An 18,187-nucleotide genomic window follows, 5' to 3' on the forward strand; every position below is an offset into this window, starting at 1 on the left:
ACATGACCTGTGACGTCAGCTGCAAAACCTCTGTATATATTTTGATATTTATATTATTTATTGTATTATTTTTTTCATTTTATTTTGTATTTGTATCTTTATTTGAATTATCTTACTAAAGCAGTATGACCCCCAGTGGACAATATACAACCAGCACTTCAGTTTATTTAAGAATGGAACGTAATGGCCCTCATTTATCAACCTTGTGTGAAAACGGGTGCAAATGTGAGTTCACATTTGGTCGTACGACAGGACCAGTGTGTGATTTATGAAACATTGGTATTTGACCAATCCCAGCGTACAAAAGATCAGGTGTTAATAATGCAGCGGCTGAATTTGATCGTCATTAATTGCTACGCACTGCTGATTCGGAGGCCCCGCCCACTGAGGTCAAACAAGAACAGAAACATTTCCAAGATGAAAATCGTCATCCTCACATCTGAGATGGAGCAATACAAAGATTTGCTTTTTAATGTGTGAAAACTGGACTTAAAGGAGCTCATTGAAACGCTCTGTGGAAGAGGATCAGCTACTGAGCAGGTGACGTCTGCCCCCCTGTGTGCGCTGTGGACAAATTTCACAACAGAGATCCTGGAGACACACACGGAAATATGACATTTATATCGACCTCAGTCCGCACACTTTAGGCAATAAATGTCACATTAAAAGAAATTAACAATCAAAATGCTTTAAAAAGCCTCAAAAATGACTAAATGTTGTCCCTTGTCTGTGTTTATCATGCCTTCAGCCAGTTTCGCATATAATTCATCACATTGTTGATTAAATACCTCAGCGCATTTGTAAAAGTTTAAGGAACTGTATACAATTAAAATAAGCATGAATGAGATCCTGTCTCCTCTGTACAGCCCCCAGTGATGAGCTATATGGAGGTGTGTCGTACGCTCAGATCTGAATGTACCAATGGTTGATAAATGAGGGCCAATGTGTTTTCCATCATTTGGACAATTATTGGCTGCTTGTGTCCCAACCCCGCGCTAAGTGGAGTGTGTACGTCCCTCAGGAGTAAACTGTCCCCTGATGCCAGTCCTCAGAGGATCATCAACACGCTCCGTCAGCCCTCAGGCGTGGGTGCGACCTGCGTCCTTAAAACGCCCTTTAACAGCACCTTAGACCAGCTGGCTCGGACCCTCAACCCCAGCGCCGATGACTCTAAGATGCTGGCCGCTCGCTACTTCGACTCTATGTGCCTGGACTCCTTCACGCAGGGCGTCCCACTGTCCAACTTCGTCCCACCGCCTCCTTCACCTGCACCCTCAGAGGACCCCGAGCCGCGGTTGTGGACTTACACCGCGGCGCCGCCGACCACCATCCTCAGTGAGTTATGGTGGGATTATAATTGTCATTGTAATTTTAAAAATCTGTTGCTGTCGTAATCGTAACTAAATTGTAATTGAGTTTCGATATTTGACTTTGTGTTTGTTGTGAAAATTCTATAAAAAATGTCAATTGTAATTTGGGAAACCATGCTGCAATTATATGTACAGGTTTACACATATGTAGTTAACAATTATTAAGATATGAGTCATATCAAGCTTTCACACATTTTACCATTTTAAAAAATATTAAAACTTATATTTTCACAGATTAAGAAGCCTAACAAGGTAAACAATAGATAGGAAAGAAATTAAATGATAGATATTTTTCAGTGTATTTTACAGCTGATTAAGGATCCGTTATCATAAGAGATGCTAACAGAAAGCTAACACAAGAGGAAGGTTAACTTTTAATAGGTTATTTATTTCAGGCTCAGCAATTGTGATGAATTGTAATTGAAGAACATAATGTTATTGTTATTGACTTTCTGAGGATGAAAATATTTGTAATTGGAAAAAATGCTGGTCACTGTAATAGTAATTCAATTGTAATTGAACATGGATAATTGAAAATGTAATTGTAACTGAAAAATGTAATTGTACCCACGTGTTGAGTTTATCTTGAAGAATATGAAGCACAAACTGAAGCTAACCTGTTCTCCCTCAGGTCCCATCACCTCCCCCACACTACTCCCGCTCTCCATCCATGAGCCGGTCCGCTGCACGTGCTCCATGCAGGGAACGGGCTTCTCCTGCCCTGCTGGGGTCGGAGGTCATCCACCGATGATGAAGGTGGTGACGGGCGACATCCTGGTGGACGTGACAGGACGCAACGTCTCCGAATACCTGCTGTTCACCTCGGACCGACTGCGGTTGCACAGGTGAGAGAAAACCCAGGACCTGAGTCTGCTGAGTAGGTAGTGAGTAACAGATATAACACATATAACGGCGTTATGTAATCAGATTCCAATTTATGAGTAACTTTAATCCATGACAGTTACAGTTTAAATAGTTGGTAATTAGATTACAGGTGCATTGTTGAAATCAATGGATTACACAACATTACTTCTCTGTTTCATGGGTTTATTCACTCTCAACATGGCAACGTGTCATGAGACCGGTTAGTTTTACCCTACTGATGATGTGTTGTTGCAATAGTAATCCTGCTCTGCACGTGTCTACAGTTAGTGCTAGACTACTGTGATATGTTTCCTTACATATTAAGTCCTCCATGATGTGGTAACGTGGTTTATTGAATAGACAAGTAGTCGTCACACATTACATTTAAAACAGATGATTATTATGACTGTGTTTTTACTGTTAAGTGTGATGTTACCATCAGCACCTAGGATGATATATTTACTATAGTCCTCTATTCTTCTCAATGATGGCTGCTTTACGGCACTTTAAAAATCTAATTTAATATGGAAGTAATCCAAGTAATTAGATTACGTTACTCAGATTAAGTAATGTAAGGGATTATGTTACAAATTATATTTTTGGCCATGTAATCTGTAATGGATTACATTTTTAAAGTAACCTTCCCAACACTGTTGGTAAGACTATGTCTCATAATGTTCACACTGATCAGCAGAGGTGTAAATAGTACTGATATATCCTACTCAAGTAAAAGTACTGTTAATTCATTGAAATTGTACTCAAGTACAAGTATAAGTAAGTCATACATAAAATACTCAAGTAAAAGTAAAAAGTAGCTCAATTAGATAGTATTCAAAGTACAAGTTACTAATTACTTTCACCCCCACTTTTTTGGGGTAATAATTCTTACCACGGTTTCCTTGCATACAGTAAACATCTCATGTATAAACTTAAAAAGGAAGAGACCAAATTCTTCACAATAGGAATTTAATGTATTTTCCACAAAGGCATCTGTATAAAATATAAGGTTTGTCAAAATTCTTTTTTCTATTAATAAACAGTTCTCAAATAATGTTTTAGCTCACGACGTGATGAGGCAGCAATTGACGACCAATGTTCGTTTTCTGCAGGCAAATTGAATGTTTTTCTAATGGAGTCTGGTTGCCTGAGTAAAACAATATTGTGTCTGTTTCTGTTTAAACTTTCTGTGTAAATTAAGAAACGTAACTCATTGTTTCATTTTAACACACTGTTATAATCCTGGGAGCAGCTCTATACTTTTTTTTGCAAATCATTAGCAGTGAATGTTTCTTACCTTTACATGTTTACCCAAGATTGATGCAGAAGTCCTGAAAGCGACAACATCCATTTGCTTGGGTAGTCAAAGTTTACATTGCATTATGAAACTGTCGCCTGTGCTTTGTTTAAATGCAAATACTGTATGTCAGAAAGATGGTGGCAGGGATTTACATCATCATCATCCTCTCTCTCTCATGGTGTTTTCTCCTGAGTGTCTCCTATACCGTCCATGATTCACTTTGCTCCACATAAGCAGCAATAGCTACTTCTATTCAATGCTGTTTTGGTACCGTGCATTACGTTTAATCTTGTTGGTCGGCTATGATGTGATGCAAAATAATAATTTACTGTGTAGAAATGGAATGAATTACTTTACTTCTTTTAAAACTTACTTATGTACAAGTACAGTTACTAATTTAGAAATGTACTAAAAAATAATTTCCCATTAAAGCAACTCAATTACAATAATGTGAGTACTTTCACCTCTCCTCATCAGTAACTTTACAAAGTTTAGATAAACTTTAATCTTTATGTAAATCTCTGTTGCCTTCAATTAGATTTAGTTAACTGATCAGATAATGCAAAAATGATTATTTCCATTATTTTTAAATGTTGCGTACTGGTCTGTTTCGTAACATTACATAATTGTACCCCTGTGACATTGAAAAGAGCAAGCGGCTTTGAAAATGGATGATGAACTTAATTAGCTAAGTTTGGATTGATTTTATAATTGCAGAAATATTATTATAAAAAATGTGTAACATAATATTCTACGTTATGTAACATAATATTCTTTTTTTTTTTTTACATTTTCTGAAATCTGTAGCTGCATTTCCATTACCCTTGGAAATGCGTAAAACGTAAATAGTTCAATAAAAACTGGTAATAGAAACACAAAAAAAAAAAAAACTCTAATATTGCTAAAAGGTTAGTTTTTAGTGCCACATTAGACGTGAAACAACAAAGGAATGCAGAGTGTTATAAGGAGGTTTGGAGCATCCATCTTCCTGCAGAGAAGTATCACGGGATGAGATTTCACCAGAATTACGAGGCTCCAAAACAACCTTCAATGGAAACACATTCAAAGCGCAATTATACTTTGTGGAAACTTTAGAAATATTGCTTTTATTTTTGCTAAAATCTGTAATGGAAACCCAGTTAATGTTGTGTTTCTAATTCCCCGATCTGTTGGTTTTTATAGATACGGGGGTCTGACAGTGGGGAATGTCCAGAAATCCATCCCAGCATCCTTTGGGAGACAGATCCCCCCCATGGTGCGTAAAATGGCAGTGCGTAGATCTGCTCAGGTGAGAGCATCGCCCTCAGATCTCAGTGCAGTGAGAACAGCTCCGCTGATGCAGTGCCTCCTTGTGTTCAGGTGCTGTACAACAACAAAGGCTATCACAGCATGCCCACGTACCTGAACGTCCTCAACAACGCCATCCTGCGCGCCAACCTGCCGCCATCCAAAGGGAACCCGGCTGCCTACGGTGAGGCCGAGGAACATCTGAGCCGATATGAACTATCGTGTTTTTATGTCATTAAAGTAACGTTTCTCTGCAGGAATTACTCTGACCAACCATCCCATGAACCGCACCAGTGCCAGCCTTTCTCTGGACTACCTGTAAGACCATAGCGCCCCCCATGGGTTTACACTTTAAGGTTCTCACATGTGTTTGTTGTCCTTTTCACACTTTGATCATACAGTGGGACAACTCTACTGGAAACTAAAGCTGTGAATCAGTGCCATCAACCCTTTCAACCAATATGTTGACCTGACACAGAGCCCCGCCCCTTACTCTTTGACCTGGCTCAGCCAGCACAGCGACATGCTAGGCTAACCCAAACATGTGGGACTGGATGATACATTCCAAGCTAACCCAAACATGTGGGATTAGTGCTACATGCTAAAATAACCCAAACATGTATGACTGGTTGCTTTGCGCTAAGCTAACCCAAACATGTAGAACTGGTTGCTACTTGCTACGTTAACCCAAACATGTGGACCAGATTGCTATGTGCTAAGCTAACCCAAGCATGTGAGACTGGGTGCTTTGTGCTAAGTTAACCCAAAATGCTGAATGGTTGCTAAGTGCTAAGCTAACCCAAACATGTGGCACTGGTTGCTTCGTGCTAAGCGTACTTAATCACGTGGGACTGGTTGCTATATGCTAAACTAATCCAAAGTTTTGGGTCTGTTTGCTTTGTGCTAAACTAACCCAAAATGCTGAATGGTTGCTGCATGCTAAGCTAATCCAACCACATGGAACTGGTCATCAAATCATTATCAGGAATTAACAAAAACAAAGGAAAAGGTATCTTTTTTGTTATAGATTTTAACAGGTTGTGTGTCTCCAGCCTGCAGGGGACAGATGTGGTGATCGCCATCTTCATCATTGTGGCCATGTCCTTTGTCCCGGCCAGCTTTGTGGTTTTTCTGGTGGCCGAGAAATCCACCAAAGCCAAACATCTGCAGTTCGTCAGCGGCTGTGACCCGGTCATCTACTGGCTGTCCAACTACGTATGGGACATGGTGAGGGCGGGTTATATACGTGCACACGCACACACACACTAAAGCGGGAGGGTTCTTACAAACAATGGGTGTGTCTAAAACTCATGATGGCTTGTCATAAATGCACAGGGGTGCTTCCTAAACAGGTGGGCGTGTCTAAAAACCTCTAACATATTGTTCCTTGCAGCTCAACTATCTGGTGCCGGCCACATGCTGTGTTATTATTCTGTTTGTGTTCGACCTTCCCGCCTACACGTCACCAACCAACTTTCCCGCAGTGCTCTCCCTCTTCCTGCTGTATGGGTGAGTATGCATGCACACAGTGCTCGCTCTGAGTTTGGCGCTGATGCTTTGTGCTTCTTCAGGTGGTCCATCACTCCCATCATGTATCCAGCTTCCTTCTGGTTCGAGGTTCCCAGCACGGCGTACGTCTTCCTCATCGTCATCAACCTCTTCATCGGCATCACGGCCACCGTGGCCACCTTCCTGCTGCAGCTCTTTGAACACGACAAGGTTTGAGTGATGCACACACACACACACGCACGTCCTGCGCCTCAGTGTGTACGTGGACTCACCACGTCCGTCTCCTCCCACAGGATCTGAAGAAGGTCAACAGCTATCTTAAGTCCTGCTTCCTTATCTTCCCAAACTACAACCTGGGACACGGTCTGATGGAGATGGCCTACAACGAGTACATCAACGAGTACTACGCCAAGATAGGTTGGCTGCTCTCTGAATCCTACATGTGAAGTCTGACTTAAATAAGTTCATCTCACTCTTCCAACAAACCCATGTGTGCCTGTAGGACAGTTTGATAAGATGAAGTCTCCCTTTGAATGGGACATTGTGACGCGAGGGCTGGTCGCCATGACGATTGAGGGATTTGTGGGCTTCCTCATCACCATCCTCTGCCAGTACAACTTCCTGAGGAAACCGCCGTGAGTCATGTTATATATTTCTAATACTTGTTTTTGTCCATGTCTCTCATCTTTTCTGAATTTCTCAGGTCCTGTTCTCTTACTCGTCTTTAAATCCAACTCCTCACTTTTGGTTTTCGTCTCCGTCATTGCAAAGCCCCCCATCTCTTCAGTTTGGGGGCTTGTCCGGGATCTAAATACATCAAATAATGAGAAATTTCCTTCTTAACATTTTAGTCGTTAAATCAGTGGTTCTCAAACATTTTTGTATGTTCCCCTCTTTGAACGAAGGTGAACTTTCAAGCTCCGTCTGTGCCCATTGCCTTCCAAATAATCCTGACAAATAACACATTTTCAATAGGGAGCAAGTAACATATAAATTAAATCAATCACCTGCATAAAAAACTAATTTAAAAGGGCAGTAGTCTAAAATGTAGGTAATAAATACATTGTTTGCAATCTGTGTCAGAAAACAAAAAAGGAAATTCACTGCACGTATGAAATAAACTACCAGAGAACAAGTATAATGCACCTCTGAACCAGGTTCTGCTGGAGATTTCTTCCTGTTAAAAGGGAGTTGTTTCTTCCCACTGCTGCTAAATGCTTGTTCATCTTGTTGGGTTTTCTCTTTCTTATTATGAATTTTATATTTTGATAAGCGCATTGAGATGACTTTGTTGTAAATTGCGCTATTACAAATAAAGTTGAATTGAATATAATGCAAGTAACATCACATTTCATAAATAAATGAAAACTCAAAAACTAAATGAACGACTTAACTGCATAAAAAACAAATGTAAAAGTGCAGTAGTCAAAAATACAGGAAATAACGAAACATGGTTTACAATCTTACACTTACATGCCGACCACAATAAACATTTGTGCACTTTAGTTCCACGTTACGTTTTGTTCCCTTGTCTAATAATTTATCATTATTTCTTACTTTTAGGCTTCTCATTATTACTTTCTTTGTGTGGAGGCCTTTTGTTTAGTCTTAATGACCTTTATTGTCAATGAAAAAAGGTGGAGTAAAAGCACATTGAGCGTATATCCTTTAAAGCTGATATCCTGAGTTTCTGAGAAACGTCTCTATGTTTTCTCTTTATATAGGGGTCTATAGGACAAAGGAGGGGTTTATATACATTGACGTATATGAATGACCATAGGCAGTAGACCAGGGGTGGCCAATCCTGGTCCTCAAAAGCCACTATCCAGCATGTTTTAGATGTTTCCCTCTTCCAACACACCTGATTCAAATGATTAACTCATCATCAAGCTCTGCAGAAGCCTGATAACGATTTTGGTCATTTGAATCAGGTGTGTTGGAAGAGGGAAACATCTAAAACATGCTGGATAGTGGCTCTTGAGGACCAAGATTGGCCACCCCTGCAGTAGACCATAGTAAAAGAATTGTTTTTTTGCATTTCAAAAGAATGATATATAAACATAGATTTCTCAGAAACTCCGGATATCAGCTTTAATACGCTGGACAAATTAATAAAATATAACATGTACAGTACATGGCGATATGCACCTATTGAACTTGATTGCAACATGCCAATAACCAAGAAAGAAGAAATATAGAAGAAAGAAGAAATAGTTTTTAAGACAATTGGCATGAAATTGAGAGCCGGAGATAAACACCGACAGACCCTCGCGACCCTGATTAACATGAACAAGCGGGTCTGAAAATGGATGGATTAATAGCATGAAAGTAAAAAATTCCTCCCATTTATCACACCTCGCCTGTCATACATCCATTCCCCACCAGGGGGCGCGCTACACACTTTGTAAAGCACTGTGTTAAATGACTGACTTGATTAAATAACTTTCTCAAATTCTTATTTATTGGTAATTGTGAAATGGTTTTGTTTGTTTGGGAAATTTTGAAGTAAACAACTTAAAGCAGAACTGAGTAACTTTTTCACCTTAATAAATCCTTCTCATAGTTCCTGTGAGGGTAATACAAGTGTTTATGTGGTGATTAGGGGGTCTTTCACCCCCCCTGCTGTCTCTGGCCAGAAAACAGCACTTACTTTCCTGCCTAAAACCCGGTGGCAGACGTACTGCTTTACGGCAGCCCAATACAAACTAATGGTGCATTTATAATACAGTCACTTCTATCGCCCGTGATGAGTTGCTTGAACACTGTAGTGCTTTTTGGTCACTTGCTCCAATGACGTCATTACTACCAGGGAGCGTGCATGCATGCATGCGTGTGTGTGTGCGTGTGTGCGCCTTGCGCAGGGTGACGGGAGACATCTGGCTGATCACTTCCCTTATCATAAACAGCGCCGTTTTTACGGTATAAATGATCAACTTACTGAGTTACTAAAGGATGAATTCACTCAGAAAGTAGGATTATTCAAGGTTAACCGCTTTAATTTTGCCCCGGTACGTTTAGAAAGCCTCCCGCAGCACTGCCCGTCTCACTGAAGCAGGAGAGAGGAGCTGCTGCCTCGGGGGTGATGAGTGTTAAATTAAAATTAAAAGTGAACTTTATAATTTTCACGGATTTCAATGACATTTACAAGCGTTGGGAAAACTCCAGGTTCCGTGATTTCTAGACAGCCCAAATAAAATGACATCACCGCCTCCTTTCCTTCAACCCGCCTTCATTCACACATACGCGCTATTTGGCTCCTTACATGCGGTGGGTGTGTCAGCAGCCTGGACCGGAGAATACGCGTAGAAGAGAAGCGCGTAACTGCAAGCGCGCAAATAAGCGCTTAAGTCCAGATGGGAGAATACACCCCATAGAGAATAGATCTGTTCCTGTTTTGTAAATGTGCTTCTTCCTCTAAGGTTGTGAAGGAACTATTTACCAGAGATTTGTCCCACATGTTTGATTAGCTTAGCTTGGAGCGGTGCTGGCTGAGTGGGGTGACAGGGTAAAGGGGCGGTGCTATGTTATCAGTGATTGGTTGATGTCCTCTGACTGTGTGTTCAGGAGAGTGGCGGTCAGCTGTCAGCCCATCGATGACGATGACGTAGACGTGGCCTGTGAGCGACAAAGAGTTCTGCGAGGAGACGCCGATAACGACATGCTGAAGATCGAGAACCTGACCAAGGTCTGACGCTCTGCTAACGACAGCGGTTAGCATTAGCACTGAAAACTCACAAACCGGGAAATTAGCATTCCAGGTGGCAAACTGGTAAATAACATAAGTCAGTATTAATAAATTACAACAGACACATAGGTAGGATTTCAGTAAGCACATTGTTATTTATCTCATAGGATAAGCTTTTCACACTCTGGAACTGTGCATGCGTGACCTGGGGGGTCATAGATCAGAGGAATAAAAACATCAACACAGTCAGCAATCAGCCTGAAAAAACTAATACAGCTACAACTTTGTGACACTGTCATCCCGTATGGCATCAACCTACCTTCATTACTGCCAGGTTTAATGAACAATACCAGTATAAACCAGTACAGACCAATATAAAGCCGTGTAAACCAGTATAACAATATAAACCAGTACAAACCAATATGAACCAGTATACACCAGTACAAACCAATATGAAGCTGTGTAAACCAGTTTTATTAGTATAACAGTACAAACCAGTATAAACCAGTCATGGTGTGAAATTAGGAAATTTGTTTATATAGCGCATTTCATACATAAGGCAACTCAATGTGCTTTACATGATCAAAAAGTGCAACAGAAAACAGCTTAAAATCAATAAGAACATTAAAGTCAGCAACAAAACATTTAAAATCATGAGTAAAAACATTTAAAATCAACAACAAACATCAACAACAACATGACCAAAAATCTCCCTCTCAATCATACGCAGTAGTTAAAAAGAGTGCCTTTAACAATGATTTAAAAATGTTCAAATTGGATGCTGACTTCAGCTCTGCTGGCAGTTTGTTCCACTTTTTTGCAGCATAACAACTAAACGCAGCATCACCATGTTTACTGTGAGCTCTGGGCTCCACTATCTGACCTGTGTCCATAGATCTGAGAGACCTGCTTCATATCTGACTAACATTTCACTGATGTATTCTGGACCAAACCCATTCACAGATTTATACACCAGCTGTTGAACTTTAAAGTCTATTCTGAGGCTGACTGGGAGCCAGTGTAAAGACTTTAAAACTGGAGAAATGTGTTCTGACCTCTTTGTTCTGGTTAAGACCCGAGCTGCAGCGTTCTGAACCAGCTGTAGCTGTTTGATGCTCTTTTGGGGGATTCCTGTCAGAAGACCATTACAATAGTCCAGTCTGCTGGATATAAAAGCATGGACCAGTTTCTCCTTATCTTTCTGAGTCTTTAAACCTTTCACTCTGGAGATGTTCTTTAGGTGGTAGAAGGCTGATTTTGTGATAGATTTGATCTGACTGCTGAATGTCAGACCCGAGTCAATCAGAACAGTTTTTAAAGATTGAGACTCAAGATACTTGCTGACAGCAGTCCTCTTTTCCTTGTTACCAAAGACAATCACCTGCATCTTGTCATGATTTAGTTGAAGGAAGTTTTCACTCATCCAGCAGTTTACTTTTTCTAAGCATTCACACAACACCTCTATGAGACCATAATCATCAGGGTTCAGTGATAGATATAGTTGTCTGTCAGCTGCATAGCTCTGATAATCAACCTTACAGTTCTGTAAAATGAGTCCTAAAGGAAGCATATAAAGGCTAAACAGAAGAGGTCCAAGAGCAGAGCCCTGAGGAACCCCACAGGACATTGGTAATCTGTCAGATTCAAAGTTTCCAATGCTTACAAAATAACTTCGCTCCACCAAGTAGGACTTAAACAATTGCATTACTTTTCCATTTAGTCCAACCCATGTTTGCAATCTGTGCAACAAAATTGTATGATCTACAGTGTCAAATGCAGCACTTCGATCCATTAGAACGAGAACAGATATTTTTCCTGAATCAGTGTTTAACCTTATGTCATTGATCACTTTGAAAAGAGCAGTTTCTGTGCTGTGATGAGAACAAAAACCTGACTGAAATGTATCAAATATTTTGTTTAATGTTAAGAATTGACTCGGTTGGTTGAAGACCACCTTCTCAATGATCTTGACTATGAATGGAAGGTTGCTGATTGGTCTATATTTAGCCAGTATAGAGGCATCCAGTGTTGTCTTTTTTAACAGAGGTTTCACAGCAGCTACTTTCAGGGATTTTGGTACGGTGCCTGATTGGAATGAGCAGTTAATTATCTGACACAAATCAGTGACAATTGACTTTACAACAGTTTTAAAGAAGTTTGAGGGTATTGTGTCAAGGCAACACGTTGATGGATTCAGCTGCTGAACAGTTTCCTCTGTTGTTTTTGGGTTCACTGTAATAAACTCTAACATTGTAGTTGACTCATCCCTCAGTGGTTAAAGCTGTTCAAGCTTTTTGTTATTTTGTTCTGATGTATGACCTTATTGATTGTATTTTTTCATTGAAATATACAGCAAATTCATTGCATTTTCCAGCTGACAGTAATTCAGGGGCTATCTGATCTGGGGGGTTTGTGGGCTTTTCAATTACAGAAAACAATGTGCAAAAGTTGTTTACATTTTTAGCAATAATTTCAGAAAAGTATTGCTTCCTCGCTTTGAACAAGCCATCATTGAAATTACGTAGACTTATTTTGTACAGTTCTAGTTGAATTTGGAGTTTTGTTGATCTCCATTTACGCTCAGCTCTTCTACAGTCAGATTTCAAATTCTGCATTATCTCAGTCCTCCTCCAAGGTGTTTTCTGTGTTTGGTTTTTTCTTAGTTTTGATTGGAGCCACCACATCTATGACATTACAGACTTTTGTATTAAACTCATCCAAAAGATTATCATCTGTCTCAGCACTCAAGGTTGGTGTCATCGCTATGGCTTCCATGAACTGTGCACATGTTGTCATTTTTGTGCCTTTTCTTTAAACACACAGAAGTAGAACAAGATACGATACAACAAGATACACAACAACAAGATACTGTATATACACACAAAAGTAGGGGGAACAGATGTTAAAGTCTCTAAGTCAAAAAAGACAGAAACGATCAGATAGAGCTCAGTCTCTTACATCAACAGCAGAGATATCAACACCTTTAGAGATACTGACCTCTTCATTTTGGCGATTTTGATTTTCATTTCTTGATGGAAGCTCATCGACTCCATGTTCTTTCCTTGTTATTTTGTTCTCCGATGGAACATATTGTCCTCTGTCTTTATCAGGACTGATAGCACAAGTGACTGGTGAAGTAAAATGAGTTGGATGTGAAAAGTTTCACTCCAGCCTTGTTTAGACACAGTCCATCTGCTCTAAAAAGATGATGACGTTCCCAAAAAATCTGAACATTCTTTATAAAATTAGTGAAAGGGCAGCACAAGCCAAAGATAAAAAATTATTCAGAGAGCAAATCCTTGAGAATTTCTCCTCTGCGGACTGGGGCTATCGGGCCATTGATGAACACTTTAGGCTGCAAACAGCTCACAGTTTTTAGCAGATGGGTGAAATTCTGCTTTAACACCTCAGACTCCTCCTTGGCTAAATAATTTAATCCAAAATGAATCACAACATTCTTCAAATGTGGGTAATCTGCCACAGTATGCAAGATTTTGTCAGCCAGGTCTGATACTGTGTCATTAGGTAAGCAGATAACTTTCACGTTGTTGCGAAACATCTTCTGGGCATCTTTAATAGAAACGTCTCCCACTATCAGTGTGTGAGGTTGTTGCTTTGGCCTACCGTGTCGCTTTTGTTTTCCTGAAGCACTTTCAGTCTTTGCATTTCCAGAAGGTTGTGTGTTGACCTCATTAGAGCGAGATCCTAGGTCATTCAGCAGTGGGGCAAATCGATTATCCTGTTCTACATAAAACTGGGTTTGTGATTTGGTGATCCTCCTGCCTTTAACAGATGTCTACTTTTATGCCTGGGCAGACAACGGAGTTGTCGTCAAGGCTGCAGTCTGAGAAGAGAGTGCAGGCCAGTCCGTCTCATTACTGATATCAGGGCGCTTTGCTCGGCTTGTTAGCCTTTAAAGTGGATATGACTTTTTCTTAGGCTTAACTCTATGGGTATTCCAGGGAGGACTTGCACCTGTTGGCTTATCAACGGGAACAGGATCCTCCCTAGCTCTGATAGCCTTGTTAGCACAAGCTGGTAACGAGTTAGCTTTATCCACTCTGCTGTTTTGTAACAGCGACACAGTCGTATCATTATCATATCCAAAGTGTCCATTAATCTCAATGTTTACGTGTATTCCTCGCACTGTAGTCTCCAGTTCATTAATCTTAAGACTGCTGTATTCTGTTGTGAAAGAGCCATTCTTCTGCTAGTTAGCTTGCTACTTGTAGCTAGCTAGCTTGCTATTTAGCTTTCTAGTTAAGCCAGTGAATAAAAAATGAGTAGATGATTACCTCAGAGCCAGAGTCAGATGGTAAATGATAGTTTGTTGTTGAAGTATTGTATCCTTTCTTCGAAGAAAAAGTTCATGTTTAGTAAATAATTTTATCTGTGAGCTCTGCTGTTTTGCTGCTGCCAGCTCAGTCAACTTGGGCAATTTTGGCCTCCGTAGTCTAAAAATGGGGGCATTTTTTAAATGATTGGGGGCCATGGAAAAAAATGTAGGTACAGCTTGGATATTGTTATAGATTATCAAATGGGACTTCCGGGAAGATGGCGATGTGAGCAGCTGCGCTGTTTCGAGCTCCTCGTAGTCGGTTAAAAAAGCGCCACGAAAACTACTTAACTTGATATACAAATGGTTTACATCTCGTAATGAGTGGCGATACTAAACGTAAAAGCCGCAGAATCAAGAAATCAACACAGGAACAGGCTGTGATGGCAGCGCTCCCTGATCGAAATGAGCAGAACCCGGTGACGACACGGTGGGGATAGACAACCCAGACCACACCGAGGCCCTCAGAGCGGGGCTAGCAAATATCACATAAAAGACCTCCACCGAAACATCAGAGAGGAGCTGCAAATATTTAAGAATGACATAAAGAGTGAAATGAAACAAGAATTGACTTCGCTTTGAGAAGAAATTGACCACAAACTCCAAGAAAACAACAAAGAGTTACGAGACCAAAAGGCTAAGCTAACCAAAGCCGAGGGCCGTATAACCGAGCTGGAGGAGTGTAATACCGATGCGAACGAAGCACTGCTGAAACTACTAAACCAGACCCGACATATGCAAGACAAATTAACGGAGTAGGAAACGAGGTCACGTAGAAAGAACATCTGCATATTCGGTCTACCAGAAGAAACCGAAGGAAGCTCAATGCTGAACTACGTAGATCAACTGTTGAAAGCACACTTGGAGCTTCCTGAGGAAATAGAACTGCAAATACAGCGTGCCCACAGAACTCCGCCACTAAAGCGGAGCACAGGTGCCCCTCCGAGATCAGTAGTAATCAACCTCCTACAGTTTGAAACCAAAGAAATGATTCTGAAAAAGGTGTGGCAGAAGAAGGTGAAAGTGGGAGGAAAGATAATCGGGTTTGTCCACGATTATCCACCTGCGATTGTTCAGAAACGTCAATCATACCTGGGCATAAAGAAGGCACTAAGGGAGAAAAACACCCGTTTCCAGACCCCGTTTATAAAAATACGAATCCACTGGAATGACGGAGTAAAAAGTTATGATTACGCTGGAGAAGTCACACGGGATATGAGCGCAAGAGGATTCTCACCGGAGATGCCGAACGACATCGATGGATGAGAGGAAGGGAGACTCCTCGGAGCACAAGGATGGCAGCGAGTGGGAGACAGTGGATCGAACGAGGACACGGCACAGCGAACGAGGGAGAAACTACAGGATTACCAGAGGGAGTAATCACAACTCATCTGGAGAAATGGACAAAAACACTATTATTGTAAAACCTGGTTAGGGTAAGATTACAATAAATGTGAAATGATTAAAATATGACTGGGATAAGGCAGAGAGCAATAATAGCTATTAAACAGGTTAAATTTACATAGAAATAAAACATCTTAGTGGGAGATTATCAGTAAACCGGGGCTTTAACTATAACTATTGTAATTTATTACCAACTGACAGAGAGGACAAGTTTAAAAAATGTTGGACACTTCTCGACAGGGGAGAGAGCCTCAAGATGGTTATATATCAATGTCTAGGGATGGGCTCTAATGTGAGATGAGGATTCTTATCCAGCCTCCAACAGGGACTTTGGGGGAAGTAGGGTGAGTACCCCCGTATGGAAGTACGATGTTGTTCATATTGTTGATAAAATGTTTCTTTTTTGCTTGGTTCTGAGTTGCTTGGGTGAACATGCAGATGTAATAATCTGATATAATGGTATATAACAGTTGGAAAATATTGTCGCTTAATATAAATGGTTTGAATTCACCGATAAAGAGAGGAAAAGTCATGACAAAACTGAAAAAATAGAGGGTACAGGTTATATTTTTACAGGAGACACATCTATCACAGACAGGAATTCATACCACAGCACGTGTAAGCAAGGACATAAAAGAGGAGTCATTATATTCATTTCCAACTCAACTAAATTTCTTTGTGAAAAAATAACTCAAGATAAAGAGGGAAGATATGTAATTGTGAAGGGGAAACTGGAAAATGAACCTGTCACACTGGTAAATGTATATGCCCCCCCAGAAACTGATAAACAATTTTTCAGATTTATGTTCAATATAATAGCAATGGAAATTTTAATTTGCGGAGGGGATTTCAACATAGTGTTAAATCAGAATTTAGACACAACAAGCATGAGGAAAAACAAAAGACAGTTGGCAAGGTTTGTAAAGCTGAGATGGGAATGATTGATATATGGAAGAACATTAATTCTACCAAAAAAGACTTCACTCTTTACTCAGTAACACATAAGTTCTATTCAAGGATTGATTATTTTTTTATAAACAAGGGCGACAGGTATAGAAATGACCCGTGGGCCTTGCTAATATCTGACACTAAAACCAGTACAAACCAATACAAAGCAGTGTAAACCAATATAAACTGTACAAACCAGTGTAACCAATATGAACTAATACAAACCAGTATAACCAATATAAACCAGTACGCACAAATGCAAACCAGTATAAACTAATATAAACCAGTAAAAACCATTATAACTCACTATAAACCAGTATACAGACTGGGAGAGTTGGCCAATCCTTCACTGTGTCAAACACCATTGGCAGGTCCAGCTTCACTGCTGTTCTGCACCAACTGGTGTCTGTGTTAACTGATGACTGCCTTCTGAGCACGAGCAGCTAGCACTAAGGGGGCGTGGCCTCCTCAAATCCTGTGCTGACATCAGATGAACCCGGTTTCCTTTCAGGTGTATAAATCCAGGAAGTTGGGTCGTATCCTGGCCGTGGACCGTCTGTGTGTGGGTGTGAGACCAGGGGAGTGTTTCGGCCTGCTGGGAGTGAACGGAGCCGGAAAAACAAGTACCTTCAAGATGCTCACGGGAGACGAGGGCACGACCGGAGGAGAGGCTTTCATCAGTGGGAGCAGGTCAGAGGGCACACACACACACACACACACACATACAAACAGGCTTGTGAGGTAATATTCCTGCACATTGTGATAATAAGTCAAGCTTTTGTGGTTTCCACAAGCATTAATCCCCACCCCTTTGGATGGCCTCCTCCACAATGAGTGTGTTTGTGTCTGTGTGTGTGTGTGTGTGTGTGTGTGCGTGTGTGCGTGTGTGCGTGTGTGTGTGTGTGTAGCATTCTGAAGGACCTTCTGCATGTGCAGCAGAGCATCGGTTACTGTCCACAGTTTGATGCTCTGTTTGACGACCTCACGGCTCGAGAACATCTGGAGCTTTACACTCGACTACGAGGAGTTCCCTGGAAGGACCAGGAGAGGGTACACACACACACACACACACACACACACACACACACACACACTGTGAGATCGCTTCTCTGTTTAAAAGGTAAGAGTCCTCCTGATAGGGTATTACTCCATGATATTATAGTGGACTGTTTAAACTGATATCATTGAGGAAATTTAGCCTGGGACTATTTCCCTAACATCACGGCTCCTTGCCCTTCAATTACTCCAGATATTCCATCTTCAGGATGTCAGCCTTGGCCTCGGTCAGATCTTGGTCACGTTGCTTAACGTGAAGCCTTCCTCTGATCTTGGCACTTGGTATCTGGCCTTGTCTTTTTTTAGAGGCATGGAAAACTGACTGGGACAATGTTTATTAACTTGATACAACCTTTTAAGGCAGACTTTCAGATGTTAACTATTGAAACAAATACAGTTAATTCAGGGAAAAGTCCTTTGTCTTTTTATAA

General features: G+C 40.7%; 1 protein-coding gene across 4 annotated transcripts in view; it reads left to right on the forward strand.

Annotated features, from left to right (window-relative positions):
* LOC114458867 (ATP-binding cassette sub-family A member 2-like) overlaps positions 1–18,187 on the forward strand; it is a 65,845-nt gene that overhangs the window by 43,136 nt on the left and 4,522 nt on the right. For 3 of the 4 annotated variants that reach the window (XM_028441240.1, XM_028441242.1, XM_028441243.1), the window contains 13 exons: positions 1,022–1,335; positions 2,002–2,215; positions 4,714–4,819; positions 4,891–5,002; positions 5,076–5,136; positions 5,871–6,045; positions 6,212–6,327; positions 6,390–6,537; positions 6,621–6,744; positions 6,830–6,962; positions 9,892–10,012; positions 17,212–17,390; positions 17,609–17,750. In XM_028441240.1, coding sequence (XP_028297041.1) covers positions 1,022–1,335; positions 2,002–2,215; positions 4,714–4,819; positions 4,891–5,002; positions 5,076–5,136; positions 5,871–6,045; positions 6,212–6,327; positions 6,390–6,537; positions 6,621–6,744; positions 6,830–6,962; positions 9,892–10,012; positions 17,212–17,390; positions 17,609–17,750 — 1,945 coding nt within the window. The remainder of the gene's footprint in view (positions 1–1,021; positions 1,336–2,001; positions 2,216–4,713; positions 4,820–4,890; positions 5,003–5,075; positions 5,137–5,870; positions 6,046–6,211; positions 6,328–6,389; positions 6,538–6,620; positions 6,745–6,829; positions 6,963–9,891; positions 10,013–17,211; positions 17,391–17,608; positions 17,751–18,187) is intronic. The other variant, XM_028441241.1, reaches the window with a different exon arrangement.

Source organism: Gouania willdenowi, unplaced genomic scaffold (genome assembly GCF_900634775.1).
Source record: "Gouania willdenowi unplaced genomic scaffold, fGouWil2.1 scaffold_1_arrow_ctg1, whole genome shotgun sequence".
NCBI lineage: Eukaryota > Metazoa > Chordata > Actinopteri > Blenniiformes > Gobiesocidae > Gouania > Gouania willdenowi.